This window comes from Podarcis vaucheri, assembly GCF_965113315.1.
Source record: "Podarcis vaucheri genome assembly, chromosome: 5".
NCBI lineage: Eukaryota > Metazoa > Chordata > Lepidosauria > Squamata > Lacertidae > Podarcis > Podarcis vaucheri.
The window spans coordinates 5,506,981-5,525,068 of NC_138763.1; the positions used below are offsets into that span (position 1 = coordinate 5,506,981).

General features: G+C 49.0%; 1 protein-coding gene across 1 annotated transcript in view; it reads right to left on the reverse strand.

Annotated features, from left to right (window-relative positions):
- ECEL1 (endothelin converting enzyme like 1) overlaps positions 1 to 18,088 on the reverse strand; it is a 53,793-nt gene that overhangs the window by 14,231 nt on the left and 21,474 nt on the right. Inside the window, exons 2-8 of the mRNA XM_082224121.1 lie at positions 14,354 to 14,422; positions 10,563 to 10,673; positions 9,359 to 9,451; positions 8,508 to 8,632; positions 7,532 to 7,754; positions 6,032 to 6,130; positions 2,765 to 2,839 (exon numbers count right to left, since the gene is read on the reverse strand). Of these exons, the coding sequence (XP_082080247.1) occupies positions 2,765 to 2,839; positions 6,032 to 6,130; positions 7,532 to 7,754; positions 8,508 to 8,632; positions 9,359 to 9,451; positions 10,563 to 10,673; positions 14,354 to 14,422 (795 nt within the window). The remainder of the gene's footprint in view (positions 1 to 2,764; positions 2,840 to 6,031; positions 6,131 to 7,531; positions 7,755 to 8,507; positions 8,633 to 9,358; positions 9,452 to 10,562; positions 10,674 to 14,353; positions 14,423 to 18,088) is intronic.

Here is an 18,088-nt window from a genome sequence, read left to right on the forward strand (position 1 = left end):
TACTCTATTCTGAACTTAAAAATGGAAAGCGTAATGCTGGTGGTCAACAAAAGAGGTTTAAAGACTGTCTCAAGGCAAATCTTTAAAAATGTAGTATAAACACCAACAATTGGGAAACACTTGCCTGCAAGTGCTCCCATTGGAGAACAGCCTTTACCAAAGGTGTTGTGGGCTTTGAAGACACTCGAACTCAGGACGCAAGGGAGAAATGTGCTAAGACGAAGGTACGCTTGGCAAACCCTCACCGTGATCAACTCCCGCCCGGAAACCAATGTCCCCACTGTGGAAGGACGTGTGGATCCAGAATTGGCCTCCACAGTCACTTACGGACTCATTATTAAAACAGTGTTTATGGAAGACAATCTTACTTGGCTACGAGTGATCGCCAAAGAGGAAGAAGACTAAAAGCATAAAGGTTAAGCAGTGTTAGGTACACCGAATGATTAATGTTTCTAACTGTTTTATTCACAATAAATTTTGGCAAGTATCAGAGGGATGACTGAGTTTGCATTTTGCCAGTGAGTTGGCTAGTGCAGGTTTAGATGGTTGTCAGACATACAATAAAGATATTATTATTTTGATGAAGCAAACTTCATATTACCCTTGGCTCAACTGTTCACTAATCTTGGCAGCTGATCCAGTGCCAGTTTGCCACAAGCTGCTCGTACAGGGAGTTGTTTTTAGTGGGTATGTTGCAGGAACGCCCCCCCCCAATCATTCAGTTTGTACAAACTTCACACACACTCACACTCACACACTACATACGCTATGCTTCTGTTATAAATTCATAGAAAAGCAACCATACATCGGATTTGTACTGTTCCACTTTTATTTTACTCCATGAAGGAAGGAATACAAAATGGGGAAGGTTTGATACAGGCCACCATAATCCCTTGAGCATCCCAGCACATCCACAGGAGCCCTGCCCAGTTGCTATGCCAACCCTGATGGTCCTAGACAGAAGACAATCAAGATCACAAAGAACTTGCATATGGGAGTGGATTCAGCATGGACTGGAACAAAGGACAATGATCAGATCTTCCCTCTGGGGGCAGGAAACTGGAAACTCCCCTTTGTCACCTGGAAAGTACTCATGGGGAGGGGGAAAGGGGGAACCAGCCAGGTGACAGGACACTCAGGTTACCACCACAACTCCTCCCTCAACCCCTCCTTTCTGTGATGTATGCATGATGTTTCTGGGGGTGGTCTTGATCTACAGGGTGGGAAGTTTTTATAAGGCCTTGCACACCATTTTTCTGTGTCTTTCCTCTCTCCTGCAAATGAGGGGAGTACCCTGTTGCAACAGTTCAATGAAGGCCAAGCCTACAAGCTGCTGTTTTTACTCTGGCTGCTCCAATTTACTCTGGTTGGTGTCTTTACTTTTTGTCCAAGGGAGCCCTCGGATTTTTCCGTTAACAGCTATTACACCTTGCATCAGAAATGACCTGTAACAGTCACTGGAAACCACTGAGTTAAGGAGCAAAAATAACATTTACTTTGGGTTTACTTATATGGTAATGTTCATAAGTGTAGCAACCAAGCACGTACAAAGATCAGCACAGGAAGACCGACCTGGAACCATTTTGATTCCTAAACTGAGCAAATATTTTCTCTGCAAGGTCAAAGTGGGAAACCTCCCCACTGTCTCTTTCCTCACAAATCCTGTCTTAAGGGCACATTTAAGATATGAATAGGGTGTGAGCCTGTGACACCGCCCAGGAACTAAGTATTTATCATTACAAAAGACTGGCCAGGCTACCCAGGCAATCCAATCAAATAACCTGCCAGACAGGAGATAAACAAAGACAGGAGAAAAACAACATTCAAATTTCTGTTTTAAGACCGCCTTTTCTATGATGTAGGTGTGATGTATCTGAGGGGTGGTCTTAGGTTACACCCCTTCTGTGATGTATGTATGATGTTTCTGGGGGTGGTCTTGATCTACAGGGTGGCGATTCCCAAGTCTTTATAAGGCCTTGCACGCCATTGTTCTGGGTTCCTCCTCCTTTCCTGCGTGTGAGGGGAGCACCCTGTTGCAACAGATCAATAAAGATCAGGCTTACTAGCTGCTTTGCTTCTCAATATTCTCTGGTTGGCCTCTGTTATTCTCTCCTACCAATAGGGAACCTATGTAAGGACGCTATATGGGCTCTTGGATACCCCATAAGGGAAAAGGGCAATTTTTATTTACGACACCTGCAACCCATTGGCACAGGCTTTGTGACCCACTTGTGTTTTACAGGACTGTTTCCTGTAAAATAGGACACACAACCACATTACCTAGGCCAGGTGAGCTAATGTTGCAGCTCCCTGTTTTTATTTATTGCATGCTGCCCTTCAGTTTATAATTACAAAGGTGGCTTCATATGATGAGAACAACAAATCCATTACAAAACACACACACACACACAAAAACCATTAGAAAAATGCAAGGGGGGGGGGGACCCAGTAATCAACAAAACAGCAGGATAAATAGAAGCCGCTTCTTAAAACTCCTCTGATGTTAAAAGTCTAGGGAAATCAAAAAGGTCTTTGCCTAGTGCTGAAAACACATCAATGTAAGTGTTAGGTGATCTCCCTTGGGGAAAGAATTCCATAAACAGGAAGGCTCTTTCCTCACTTACCACCGGCTGTTATTTAAACACAGGTGATTAATCAACTGAAAACTCTTTAGTTGATTAATTGGTTGGGCTGCCACTCTCTACCCAGGGAGGTTCTCACCCCACCCCAGGAAGCGTGGGCATTGGGCTCCTGGCATACTTGCCTCGTATTCCTTGTCAATCGCTTCTGGGTTGAGCAGGAAGTCTGGGTAGCCGATCATCACCATCATGTGCTGCAACTGCAAGAGAAGCAGGACTCAGATACCTGAGAGGCAAGACAGCTTGAGTGGCCTGCACAAGACAATCCTCAAGAACCCGTGAGCCGGATCAGCAATGCTGGGGAACCCACTGCTACCTAAAAGCCAGTTCCCCAATGCACTTGCACCTTCAAAAGGCAGATCATAATAATAATAATAATAATTAATAATTTATTATTTATACCCCGCCCATCTGGCTGGGCCTCCCCAGCCACTCTGGGCGGCTTCCATAAAAACCAAAAATACAGTAAAATATCACACGTTAAAAACTTCCCTGAACAGGGCTGCCTTAAGATGTCTTCTGAATGTCAGGTAGTTGTTTATCGCTTTGACATCTGCTGGAAGGGCGTTCCACAGGGCGGGCGCCACTACCGAGAAGGCCCTCTGCCTGGTTCCCTGTAGCTTTGCTTCTCGCAATGAGGGAACCGCCAGAAGGCCCTCGGCGCTGGACCTCAGTGTCCGGGCAGAATGATGGGGGTGGAGACGCTCCTTCAGGTATACTGATCAGAGCTTAAAGTGAGGTCCCTAGAGATTCCACCTCTCTTCCTCCCTGGTGGTGGAGGACAATAGCCCAGACCTATTAAGAGTGGTGGACTAGGACCTGGGAGACCAGAGTCCAAATCTCCACTCAGCCATGAAGCTCGCTGGATGACCTTGACCCTCTGAACCATTCCTCATCAGGCTTGCTTCCCAGACCCTTGACCATCTTGGTCACCCTCCTCTGCACACCTTCCAGCTTGTCAACCTCCCTCTTAATCTGTGGTGCCCAGAACTGGACACAATATTCCAGCTGTGGTCTGACCAAGGCAGAATAGAGCAGTACTAGGACTTTCCTTGACCTGGACACTAGACTTCTGTTGATTCGCTTTTTTCACTGCTGCATTGCACTGTGGACTCCTGCTAAGCCTGTGGTCCACCAAGGCCCCTGGATCCTTTTCGCATGTACTGCTAGCGAGCCAGGTGTCCCCCATCTTACATTTGTGCATCTGGTTCTTCCCTTCCAACTGTACAATTCTATGATTCTAACCCGACCTATCTCACAGGGCTGCTGTGGGGATCAGTGAGTAGGAAGACCATGTATGCTCCTTGGAGAAAATGGTGGGACATAAATTCAATGAATAAATAAAAATAAGAGGGTTATAGGAGGTCTGGAGCTGAGTGGAGCATCTGTTTTGCATGCAGAAGGTTTCAGGTTCAATCCTCACCATCTCCTGATATGGCTGGGAGAGGAACCTTGCCTGAAGACCTGGAGAGCCACTGCCAGTCAGTGTAGACTAGCATGAAGCTAGATAGACAGACCCATGGGTGTGGCTCAGTAGAAGGCAGCTCCCAGAGTGCCTACAATTTGAGGCACACCGTGCCAAACGCATCCCCACGGCCATAGCCAGGTTGCTTGAAGGACCACCTTGTCTCTTACACACCGGCCAGATCATCGCCCGGAGAAGCCTTCCTGACTGTGATGGCCTGGGACTCGGACTCGGAACAAGAGGGTTCTCAGACTGCACCAGATCCTTTGCCTCAGGCATCATCTGAACTATGTCTGGGGCCTGATCCTGAAGAGCCCCAGTCTGCACAGGTTCCCCTGCAACAAACACCAGCTGGGCCGAGTCAGGGGCCTGAGCCTGCCCTGGCTCCAGATGTGGGGATGACCTCATTGCCTCCAGCTGGGCCATCACTTACATCTGCTCCACTACCGGTTGGGTCAGGGGAGGCTGAGGTGGCCTCTGGGTCTAGTCACCCACCGACGTCTCCCGAGCTGCAGAGACGAAGGTCTGAGAGAAGTAGAGACCTGAGTACTCGCAGGAGGAGTGCTCACCTTCAGGTGAAACAGGGAGGTGAGTCACCGGGGGATCAGGACTGGCCACTACCCCGACAAAGATGAAAGGCTGCTGGTCCCCGCCCCAGGTTGCGGGAGCAAGATTGCTATATGCTAGATCCTGCCTGAGATCCTGTACCTGTCCTTGCCTGGTTTCCTGCCTTGACCCTGTTGGACTGACTCCTAGCGGAACCCTTGGACCTGGACTGGACCTGGACTGCGTTTCTCAGGTTACCCCCGGGGCCAGCACACTGACTGCCCCAATGTCACATCATCTTCATTTCATTTCTAGGCACACCAAGGCTGCTTGGTGTGCAACACCACCAGTAATTTGGAGCACATTCCCAATGAGATCAAACAGGCACCTGCCATGTTGATATTCCGTCAACAGCCATGAAAATGTTTTCGTTCCACCAAGTGTTTTTAGGGAATTAATTTGAATCAGCGTCAGTTATTTGTTCTCCTTTGGTGATTTTATACTTGTATGCCCTTCTGATTATTCTATAGTACACTGCCATGATAATTTTTTTTTAATGAGCTGGAACTGGCAGTTCATAAATATTCTTAGAAATCATAGATGGATGGATGGATGGATAGATAGATGGATAAATAGTGCCTTCCTTTTGTGCCTCCTGGGTTGTGAGTGCAAAAGGTTTCTCAAAGTCATGGAATCCTAGAATCGCAGAGTTGGAAGGGGATCCCAAAGGTCATCTATCCCAACCCCTCTGCAATGCAGGAATCTCAGCTAAAGCACCCATGACATATGGCAATCCAACCTCTGCTTAAAAACGTCCAAGGAAGGAGAGTCCACCACCTTCTGAGGGAGACCGTTCCACTGTCAAACAACTCTTAACACCAGAAAGTTATTCCTGGTGTTTAGTTGGAATCTCCTGTATTGTCACGAATCCATTAGTTCAAGTCCTACCCTCCAGAGTAGAGGAAAACAAGCTTGCTCCCTCTTCCATGAGACAGTCCTTGAAGATGGCTATCATATCTCCTCTCAGTCTCCTCTTTTCCAGGCTAAACATACCCAGCTCCTTCAACCATTCCTCATCAGGCTTAGATTCTGGGCCCTTTATCATCTCACAAAGGAGCTGATATGCCTAGTCCAGGCATAGGCAAACTCTGGCCCTCCAGATGTTTAGGACTACAATTCCCATCATCCCTAGCTAACAAGACCAGTGGTCAGGGACAATGGGAATTGTAGTCCCAAACATCTGGAGGGCCGGAGTTTGCCTATGCCTGGCCTAGCCCTTTCTTGACCTCTAGGGCACAATGCTCAGTGTGTGGCTTCTGGGTCTGGGTAGATTCTTCTTCGGTTCCTCCCCACACAGTCCTGCCCCTCGCCGGCTGCCTACCTTGGCTCTAGCCGCCCGCCGTGTCTCCTCATCCATCCAGTCCAATTCTTCCAGTCGACGGTCCAGGATGTGTTTGATGTCTTCCACTAGCTGCTGCACCTGCTCAAAGGAAGTCGCCCAAGGTGGTATGAGTGAACATGGAAGACACATGCCGTTCTCCAAGCAATTCAGGGCAAAGAGATGTGGGGAAGACCCAGCAACCCAAGGCTAGCCCAAGATATTTTGCTGGGACGTCAAAGCATCGCAGAGGGGTTGCAATGAGCCCCACACAGTGCTTCAAAACCCCTGAGACTTCTGCTTTGGGCAATACAGGCCAACAAAATCTGCTTTCCTTCTGCCAAGGCACATTTACGAGAAAGGCAATAAAAAACAACAACAGATCAGTAACTACAGACCAATCAGTTTAATAGATAGCATTGTGTCTGAAGTGTATGCTAAGTTCCTTCTTTATCGATCAGAGGCTTAGGCCAAGGCAAACAATGTTTTTTTCCAGAAGAACAAGCAGGGCTTTGATCATGGCCTTTATTGACTTGAAAGCTGCCTTTGATTCTGCCGGCAAAGATGGATGGTAGGCCATGTTGTCAAGTTCCAATTTAGATCTCGAATGCCTACATCTCGTCGGAGCTCTTTATACTCTTACTGATGTCAAAGTTAGCACAGCATGCCCTCCAACATTCCTCCAACGAAAATAGAGACAGCCTATTCTATTATAATAATAATAATAATAATAATAATAATAATAATAATAATAATAGCAGCAGCAACTTATTGTACTTATACCCTGCCCATTTGATTGGGTTGCCCCAGCCAATTGAGGCAGCTTCCAGCACATAAAAAAACCTTAATAAAACATTAACCATTTAAAAACTTCTCCTTGACATCTGATGGGAGGGCGTTCCACAGGGTGGGCGCCACCACCAAGAAGGCCCTCTGCCTGGTTGTTCCCTGTAGCTTCACTTCTTGCAGTGAGGGAACCACCAGAAGGCCCTCAGAGCTGGACCTCAGTGTCCAGGCTGGATGATATGGGTGGAGACGCTCCTTCAGGTATACTGGACCGAGGCCATTTAGGGCTTTCAAGGTCAGCACCAACACTTTGAATTGTGCTCGGAAACATACTGGGATCCAATGAAGTTCCTTTAGGACTGGTGTTAAATGGTCCCGGGGGCTGATCCCAGTCACCAGTCTAGCTGCCGCATTCTGGATTAACTGCAGTTTCCGAGTCACCTTCAAAGGTAGCCCCGCGTAGAGCGCATTGTAGTAGTCCAAGGCGGAGATAACCAGGGCATGGCGCACTCTGGTGAGACAGTCTGCGGGCAGGTCATTGCTATGCCCTCTTTGGGCCCCAGCCCCACCTACCACTGAAAAGTGGCCCTCAGAAGGCTGAATACGGCCCTCAGGCTGGAAAAGGTTTCCCACCTCTGAAAACTCCCAGAATGCATTTCCCTCCACCCAATCTGAACCCTGCCTGCCCACCGCCCGCCATCTTGCGCTGGCTCCTACCTTGGCCTTGCTGGCAGAAGAGAAGTATTCCTCCACAAAGAGAGCGCCTAAAGCCATCCCAAAGTGTTTGTTGGCCTGGCTCAAGCACACTTTCCCCAGCTCCATCTGCTTCTCGGCCCCCTCCATCTCCTTGGCGAGCTCGTGGATGGCGTCTCGGAAGGGCGTTGAGAGATGCTCGCTGAGCACCACTGCAATGCGCCACAGCATGTAGTTGTGGAGGATCCTGCAGCAGAAGGAGCGCAAACCGGTTTAGGAGGGGGCTTGGACGCTGCATATCCTGGTCTGGTGGGGTGAGGGGAAGTAAGGAACCCATATATGCCTCATTTCCCTCTCTTTTCCTTAGAGGCCCATGCTTTCATATGCGGCAAAATCATTTTTCCGGCTGCAACACCTTAGTCGTCCACCAGCAGGACCACCTTGCATGTAGAAAGCTAGCGTACCAGGGAAATGAGTTCACATCATTTGGAGAACGGTGGGGAGCATTCAGACATGGAAAGCCACACCCTGGCAGTCTGAAGTGGCAGTGTGAGAAAAAAGGACTTATTGTTTTGTTTTTCTAAATGTATAATCTGGGTTTAGGAGAGCACACCAAATTGTGGAAGAAAGGTTGATGCTAAAGGGCAGTAACAGCCACTGTATTGAGGTTAAATGTCCAATTAAAACCAGCAAAAGGATTGGCCAGCAAGAACCACCACCAAACACCTTTTGCAAACTGGTGTGCTGTGGCGCACGGCATCCTGTATGCACGGGATCTTCTGCGCATAGCCTGAGGCAACTATTGTCTTCCTGGGACTCCAGAGATCCAGCGTGGAGGGAGAACTGGATCCATGCAGTTTTCTGTGGGCATCGAATTGCAGAAAGGAGACTTCCCAACCAGTTAGTTTTGCTCCTGTAGGTCGGCCTTACGACCAACAGTCCTGTGAGGAAGGCCAGGCTGAGAGATGGCAAGCCAGCTTCCTCTCGGCCACATCCTTACCTGATAGGTGTGGTGTGAATAAGCTCAGACACCCTCTGCATGTAGTCTGTGGCCAGCAGAACCACCTCCTCGTCCTCGGAAAAATTGTCATGGAATATTCTGTCAAGGAGCCTCTTCCATTTGAACTGGAGATTAAAAACAAGAGATTCCCAGAATGTATCCCATTTCTGTCCTTTTTATATATATACTGTTTTTATCTATTTTCAAGGTACGGAAGATAAATTTCGAGAAAACAATTGTTACAGCAGTAAACAACAAATAACTTCTGTCCTTTTGACCAGTTCTTTCTGAGTATCACTGGGTTTTGTTTTTGTTTTTTTACTGTTCATTCTGTGCATGACGGGGATGGTGAATGTAGTCCAGATATTGATGGACTACAATTCCCATCATTCCTGCTGGGAGCTGGAGTCCAGCAACACCTGGAGGGCCACAGATTCCCTATCACTGTCATATGAAACAGGCAGCAAGCTGCTGTAACCAAATCCAGCCATTTTGGAGTTGACAGAGAGAGGAGCAGAGCTAGGACCCAGGGGAGCCTGGGTTCCTGATTGACTAAGGGGCGGGGCTATGGCATGGTCTATAAAGACTGTGTCAAGGTGGGTTGAACCCTCCAGTTAAAGAAGTGGGAGCTTGATTGTATCAGTCATGGACCAGACCTCCATGGCGCATGGAGTGGAATGCATGACAAAATAGTGGAATGCATGGCCCATGTGTGGAATGCATTCCCTTTTGTGGAATGCACAGCCCATGTGTGTGGAATGCAGGACCCATGGGTGGAATGAACCACAAAACGCCTCTCATTTTTTCCAACTGCTCTCTCCCAAAGTGGCCCAATACAACTGCAAACCTACATGAGGTGTGATGCGCTGTAGTTCTCCCAGGGTCACCTTGTTGTACATGGAGTTGATGTCCCTGCGCAGGTCGTCGTACTCGGAGACCGTGATCTGAGAAATGGGAGAGGAAACAGGAGCGGTGGTTCTGTATCCTAACTTACCTCGCAGGGTTGTCATGAGGATAAAAGGGGGAGCAGGAAGAGCCACATACACTGTCTTGAGCTGCTTAGAGGGAAGGTGGGTATAAATGTAATAGGAAAGGAAAGAAACCAAAAAAAAGCCCACCCCCAAGAATCCTGGGAATGGCAGCTAGGTGAGAGTGATGTTAGAGATCTCAGTCCTCTCTTTAGGGAACTACGTTTCCCAGGATTCTCTAGGGAAAAGAGATGACAGCTAGGTAGTGCGCATGTGCTGGTTGGATTGCGTTTTAATCCAAACGCACACCCCAAACACCCTCAGAATTGTCAGCTAGAATCTCACATTTTAAATGCAGGTAATGAGATCTTCAGAGTTTCACAGCAAATCTGAAAACCTGTGAGATACAAACGACTCAGCATTTCACAGGAGATTGTTTAGGGCCGGCAGGTGGGAACTACAGGTGGACAGGTGTAGCAGCTCCCCTGGGACAATCAGCATCGCTCCAGGTGAGCTCTGTCCCTGCGACTCAGAACTAGGGGTGGATGAATCTGTCAATTTAACTCTCCATTTCTAACTTTTACGATCATAAGTTCAAGCTTGCCATGTTTCTGCATCGGTTTGTGACCTTACTTTTAAAAAATTCTCACGAAGATTTGTCAGCATGTCCCCTGACATTGCAAGCAATTCCCTCTGAAATAATGCATATCTCCGTGCACTATTTTCATGGATAAATGCACATTTTAGGCATACTCCCTGTTACCAGCTGTATTTTCCTGCACACTATTTGGCTGAAGAAGTGCGCTGCAAAATTCAGAAATGTGCAAATGCCAAAGGAATGCCATGTTCCAGTTTGCACATTGTGCAAATGATCGGCTAAGCTCTCACCGAAATGCAAACCAAAACGAATTCCTCCCCAATCTCTCCTCGGGACTATGAATTGCTCCAGAAGTTCACTGCTGGGGGTATGATCTGACACAGACCGCCTCTTCCAGGAATGGCCAGCCCTGGACCCCACCCCTCATTTATTTTTCCTCTCCAGCCCTGCCTCCACCTTCAGAAAGGAGAAGAGGAATGGTGGACTCACGTTGGCCAGCCTTTGCTCCAGCTGCAGAATCTCGCTGGCTTTCTGCTCCACGTTCTCAGCGCCCAGCAGACTCAACAGCCTCTCCATGAAGATGCGATAGGCAGCCAAGATCTGCGAAGGGACGAAGGAATTAGCAGGCTGGGTTTGGTCAAACGGTCCTTCTTGAAAAGGCATTTGACAAACTAAATGGGCAGAGCTCGAATGTCCATTTTCCTGAGATACAGCTGTTGAATGGTTTCTTTAAATGTAAAGGTTCATCATTGTTCCACTCCATGTGTATGTCTTTAAGGGGCCGGAGCAAGGGCCAGAGCAAGATAACGAGACCCAGCTTTACAGCTGTGAAACATAGCAGGTGCTGCTGAGTTGTATTTGATTAAGGTGTGTCAGCATCTGGGTAGAGTATATAAGGAGCAGCACCTAGCTCTCCCATTACCCTGGGGGATGGGTTGGTGGTTGGGTCTGGTTTGTTGATGTATTTAGTGTAAATGGAGTTTTTGTTTTTCTTATTAAAACCTTCTTTAAGTTATTTTTGAGTCCTTTCTTTTTAATGCATGGTCTCCCCAGCAAGCTCTCTGCAGCGCTACCATACTGCAAAAAAGCCAACAACAGCATGATTTTATTTCTTACGCAAATATTGAGGAACACTGCCATTCCATGCCACCAGTATATAATAATAATAATAATAATAATAATAATAATAATAATAATAATAATAAATTTTATTTATATCCCGCCCTCCCCAGCCGAAGCCGGGCTCAGGGCGGCTAACAACAATAAAAATAGTTCAACATTCTAAAACATTCATTATAACATTAATTAAATCAAATTAAAATCAAATTAATGGCAACCATCAAGCAAATTTTTGTGCAGATTGCCAGAGGAGGGGGTCAGGCTGCGCCCTGACAAAAGGCCTGGTGGAACAGCTCTGTCTTGCAGGCCCTGCGGAAGGATGCCAGGTCCTGCAGGGCTCTAGTCTCTTGTGACAGAGCGTTCCACCAGATTGGAGCCGCGGCCGAGAAGGCCCTGGCTCTAGTTGAGGCCAGCCTAACCTCTCTGAGGCCTGGGATCTTTAGGGTGTTTTTATTTGCAGACCGTAAATTTCTCTGTGGGACATACCAGGAGAGGCGGTCCCGTAGGTACGAGGGTCCTAGGCCGTATAGGGCTTTAAAGGTTAAAACCAGCACCTTAAACCTGATCCTGTACTCCACCGGGAGCCAGTGCAGCTGGTACAGCACCGGATGGATATGATCTCGCAGTGAAGACCCCGTAAGGAGTCTCGCTGCGGCATTCTGCACCCGCTGGAGTTTCTGGGTCAGTCTCAAGGGCAGCCCCACGTAGAGCGAGTTACAATAATCCAGTCTGGAGGTGACCGTCGCATGGATCACAGTGGCTAGGTCAGGGCGAGAGAGATAAGGAGCCAACTGCTTAGCCTGGCGGAGATGAAAAAATGCCGCCTTTGTTATAGCTGTAATCTGCGCCTCCATAGAGAGGGAGGTATCGAAGATTACACCCAAGCTCTTCACGGATGATGCTGGCACTAATTGCACCCCCGCAAGAGACGGGAGTTGCCCCCTCAATCCCATATCGCTCCGTCCCAGCCAGAGGACCTCTGTCTTCGAAGGATTTAACTTCAACCGGCTCCCACGTAACCATCCAGCCACAGCTTCCAGACATCTGGTCAGTGTATCTGGGGCCGAGTCAGGATGGCCATCCATCAACAGATAGAGTTGGGTGTCATCGGCATACTGATGGCAACCCAGCCCAAAACTCCGGACAAGCTGGGCGAGGGGGCGCATAAAGATGTTAAAAAGCATCGGGGAGAGAATCGCACCCTGAGGCACTCCACACACCAAGGAGTGGCGCGATGACAATTCCCCCCCAAGCGCCACCCTCTGTCCCCGACCGGAGAGAAACGAGCGCAGCCATTGAAGGACTGTGCCCTGGATCCCCACGTCGGCAAGGCGGCGGTCCAGGAGTTCGTGATCGACCATGTCAAAGGCTGCTGACAGGTCTAGAAGAATCAGCAGCCCCGACCCGCCTCGATCCAGCTGCCTGCGGAGATCATCTGTTAGGGCGACCAGAGCCGTCTCGGTCCCATGACCAGCGCGGAAGCCTGACTGGAATGGGTCGAGAGCAGATGTTTCATCCAGAAACCTACCAAGCTGTTCAGCAACCGCTCTCTCAATCACCTTACCCAGGAATGGAAGATTCGAAACCGGGCGGTAATTGGATAGATCTAAAGGATCTAATGATGTTTTCTTTAAGAGCGGACGCACCACTGCCTCCTTCAGTTCCCCTGGGAATATCCCAGTGCCAAGGGACAAATTGATGATATCACCCAGGGGGGCCCGCACCTCGTCTGGACACGCTCTAATCAGCCAGGACGGGCACGGGTCAAGAGGACAAGTGGTGGGCTTTCCAGCTTGGAGGAGTCTGTCCACATCAGCTGGGGATATCCGGTCAAAGTGGTCCAATACTGGACCCGAGGACAGTCGAGGGGCCTCCAGTTCCTTCATTGTATCCAAATTGGCAGGGAGGTCATGGCGGAGCAACAGGACCTTCTCCGCAAAAGAGCTCGCAAATGCCTCGCAGCTGTGTGCCGAATTGTTATTTAAATTTGGCTGTCCTTCGAGGGACGTTAAAGACCTAATTATACTAAATAATTGCGCCGGGCGAGAGCTAGCGGAGGCAATGGAGGCCGAGAAGTAGGACTTCTTAGCGGCCTTCACTGCCATCTCGTAGGTTTTCATAAAAACCCTATAAGATGTTCTTGAAGCTCCGTCACGGGCACCCCGCCATACTCGCTCTAGCCGTCTGAGGTCCCGCTTCATTTTCCGAAGCTCCTCGGTAAACCAGGGAGCCCGGTTTCTGCGGGGTCGCAGAGGGCGCCTAGGTGCGATCTCATCGATGGCTGCCAGGAGCTGGATATTCCAGCCCTCAACAAGCTCAGTCAATGAGTCGCCAGGGGGAGCAAGGTCCCGCAAGGCCTGACGGAATCTATCAGGGTCCATCAGCCTCCGCGGGCGAGCCCAAATTGGCTCGCCACCTAAGCAGGGTGGGGGTGGAAAATCAATCCTGGCTTTCAGTGCACAGTGATCAGACCATGGCACCTTCATCGAGGGAGACATGATCACATCTATACCGGCGCCAAAGATCAAATCCAGCGTGTGGCCTGCTTGATGTGTGGGGCCCGAAACAAACTGGGAGAGCCCTAGTGTCGCCATGGAAGACACCAGGTCCAGAGCCTGTGAGGAGGGAGTGGCATCAGCATGGATGTTAAAGTCCCCCAGTACCAATAGGTTGGGGAACTCCAAGGCCCAGCCGGCCACCGCCTCCAGCAGGCCTGACAGGGTGGCTGCTGGTGCGCTAGGTGGCCGGTACACCAGCCAGACAGCCAAGCTCTCCTCGGAGCCCCACACTAGGCCAACACATTCAATGCCGGGGATCGATGGCGATGGTAGAGCCGTGAAAGAACAGTCTTCTCGGATTAATAATGCCACCCCTCCCCCCCGGCCCACAGTCCGCGACTGGTGGAGGACGGAGAAACCCGGGGCGATGTCTGGCGATGTCTGGCTCCAGGTCACGGGTTCGAGTTTCACGTTGGGCAAAAGATTCCTGCCTCGCAAGGGGTTGGAGCAGATGATCCTACAGTGTGCAAGACCTGCAGTTTTGAACCCAGGCACCCAGCCAATTATTTTGTTCTTTACCCACACCTGTGGGTCCACAGGGATTCATATATTTTAAATTCCCCCAGCATAATATTTACCTGTGTGATCACACTTTTCACTCACCTTTTCGCTCTCCTCATCCTGTCCCAGGTAGAGGGTCCTCTCGGACAACGTCAGACCATCTTGATCAATCTGCCGAGATAGAGAGAAAATACATTAGGCACAGAGGAGTGAGGGGTCCTCTTTCTTCCCATCCTATGGCCATGCCCATGCAAATCTTGCAGCACATGTGGGGAACCTTTGGCCCTCTAGATATTGCTGAACTACAGTTCCCATCTTCCATTACCATTGACTGTTCTTGCTGAGGATGGCCGTGAGATGAATAGCATTGCTTCTGGCAGAAGGGGAACTGCAGCAATATGGAAATGGTGGTGCAGGCAAGGAAGAGAAAAGGATTCCTTATTTCGCCCCTAATTCATTCTGCCCAGGGCCGGTCCTACCCTTAGGCAGAGCGAGATGACTGCCTCAGGTGGCATATACTGGGAAGCGGCAGTGCCTCTCAGTTCTTCATCCTGAGTTCCTGGACCACAACTTTCAGTTGTGTGTCATGCAACTTGCACACCACTTTTATATCTACCCCATTACTAGCAGAAATAAAGAACCTTTTAATGAGGGTGAAAGAGGAGAGCACAAAATATGGTTTGAAGCTCAACACCAAAAAAACAAAGATCATGGCCACTGGTCCCATCACCTCCTGGCAAATAGAAGGGGAAGAAATGGAGGCAGTGAGAGATTTTACTTTCTTGGTCTCCATGATCACTGCAGATGGTGACAGCAGTCACGAAATTAAAAGACGCCTGCTTCTTGGGAGAAAAGCACTGACAAACCTAGACAGCATCTTAAAAAGCAGAGACAACACCTTGCCGACAAAGGTCTGTATAGTTAAAGATATGGTTTTCCCAGTAGTGATGTATGGAAGTGAGAGTTGGACCATAAAGAAGGCTGATCACCGAAGAATGGATGCTTTTGAATTATGGTGCTGGAGGAGACTCTTGAGAGTTCCATGGACTGCAAGAAGATCAAACCACTCCATTCTGAAGGAAACCAGCCCTGAGTGCTCACTGGAAGGACAGATCCTGAAGCTGAGGCTCCAAGACTTTGGCCATCACATGAGAAGAGAAGATTCCCTGGAAAAGACCCTGATGTTGGGAAAGATGGAGGGCACAAGGAGAAGGGGATGACAGAAGACGAGATGGTGGGACAGTGTTCTCGAAGCTACCAGCATGAGTTTGACCAAACTGCAGGAGGCAGTGGAAGACAGGAGTGCCTGGCGTGCTCTGGTCCAGGGGGTCATGAAGAGCCGGACACGACTAAACGACTAAACAACAACGAACACTTAAAGGTAAAGGTAAAGGTAAAGGTACCCCTGCCCGAACGGGCCAGTCTTGACAGACTGTGGGGTTTGTGCGCCCAACTCACATTTATTGGCCGGGGGCCAGCGCTGTCCGGGGACACTTCCGGGTCACGTGGCCAGCATGACATCGCTGCTCTGGCGAGCCAGAGCCGCACACGGAACGCCGTTTACCTTCCCGCTGGTAAGCGGTACCTATTTATCTACTTGCACCCGGGGGTGCTTTCGAACTGCTAGGTGGGCAGGCGCTGGGACCGAACAGCGGGAGCGCACCCCGCCGCGGGGATTCGAACCGCCGACCTTTCGATCGGCAAGCCCTAGGCGTTGAGGCTTTAGCCCACAGCGCCACCCGCGTCCCGCGTAACAACACTTACTAGCACTGAAATAGAATTTAGCAGTCAGTTCCGTTAGCCCAATCTCTGAGAAATGGGTGGGTGGGTGCCATTTTGTTCTTTGCCTCAGGCAGCAAAATGTCTTGGGCTGGCCTTGATCCTACCTCTTAACAGTGGAGGGAAGCATCTTCCACTGGGTCTGGTGACATCTGACCAGCCACACTTGGAGGCCCCTGAATCCAGTTCTTCTTCTGGCCAATTTTATCATATCTAGGTGCCTTTCCCACTCATCTCTGTGCCCTTTGCCCTCCTTTCTCTCCAAGATATTTTCATTTCCTGTGCTCCAGCCTCTCGCTCCTTCTCTGCTGGTTGCGGGAGGTGCTTCGTGAGAGATGCAGAGATGGCTGGCCGCTGATGCTTAGTTGCTGAAAGGAGAGGTGCTGGGGTCTAAGCCCCTTGTCCAGCCTGCACCCAAATCCCAGATTTAAATGTGCTCCTGTCCGTGCCCCACTTTATCCTCTCGAGGGCTCAAATAATGACCGTGAGAAATGAGACCTAATGATCACAGGCAGACGAGATTCTTAATAATCTGGTGGGAGAATGGATTACAGGATCGGGCTGCTGAGTTTTGGGACAGTACAATAGATGGCGGAATCATTTGCATAGGGGTGGGGAGCATCTAATCATTGTGCAGGAGAAGGCACTCTGCACATGCTCAGGGTTTACCATTTCTTTGTGCGTGTGTTTTAATTCAAATGCCTAGCGCCCTTGCCAGTTTTTAAAGGTGTAGCGGGTTGCATCTCATCAATGCACAGGGAAACGGCGCTCTGCAAATGTTCAGAGGCTACCAGTTTTTTGAGTATGCTGTAAAAATCTATGGCCAAATAGTTTTGCACATCAGGAAGTTACAACTATTTTTAAATTTTTATTTAGAAAGATTTATATACCACTTAAGCAAAATTATATCTAAGCAGTCTACTTAATGCATAGGGGAAAGCACTCTGTTCAAGCTCAGAAGCTACATCTTTTTTTTTTACTCTGTCTTTTTTCAAATTTTCATGATTGAAATTATATAGTTGTTTCATAATTTAGAAGGGTTCCATATGTTAAGTTTATTGTGGACTTGATGGTACTCGTGAATGCAATGCACTTTTTTTGTTTTTTGCAGTAGCCACAGGACATCATCCTGATGAGAATGCCACCCCAAATTCTTGTTTGTATTTTTAATGCCAGATTTGTCCATTGAAATGGTACATCTGGATTTAAATGGGAAACTGAAATGGGAAGACATTTTGATGAGGATCATGTTGCGTGGATGCTGTGGGAAAACTTCCATGCTGCAGCAAGTCCACAGTAAACACCCGTCAGGGCAATAAACACACTTATTCTATTCAGAGGATCACCTGCACCAGGAAGTCTTTCCCTCGAGTAAGGAACTCAAAAGGCGGATGTGTTTGCCTGCACACAAAGGATCTAGTGGGGATCTCAAGTCCAATATTCCTTGCCAGCTGACAAGCCCCACTGAGCCCCCTCCTCCCTCCCCACCTTCAAATCCTTCTTCCCCACCACGGGATGCTATTCAGACAAAAGCCTCCCCTCTCAAGAAACAATCAGCTAATGGTGGCGGCAGCTTGTTGCCAGGAAGAATCAATCACAAGACCAGTCAGATGCCCTGAAATAATTGATTTATTCAGATCACTTTGTTGGCCTCACTTGCTTTGAGCTCTGGGAAATGAGGTCCTGGGGACTGAGACGGGTCCTGGGTTCCTCTGGAGGGTTGGCGGTGAGAGACCCACCAAGTGTCCCTGTTTTCCAGGGACAAACCTAGATTTACAGGAGCCGTCCCGATTTCTGATTTGATCCTGGAGCGTCCTGGTTTTCCTTAGGGTGTTCCTATTTTCACTGGAGAAATGTTGGAGGGTATGCAGTTATCCAACCCCCGAGCCCTCCGAAGACAGCCTTGCTTAGGGAACGTTTTTAAAAAATTACAGTCGTACCTTGGAAGTTGAATGGAATTCGTTCCGGAAGTCCGTTCCACTTCCAAAACATTTGGAAACCAAAGCGCGGCTTCTGGTTGGCTGCAGGAATCATAGAATCATAGAATCGTAGAGTTGG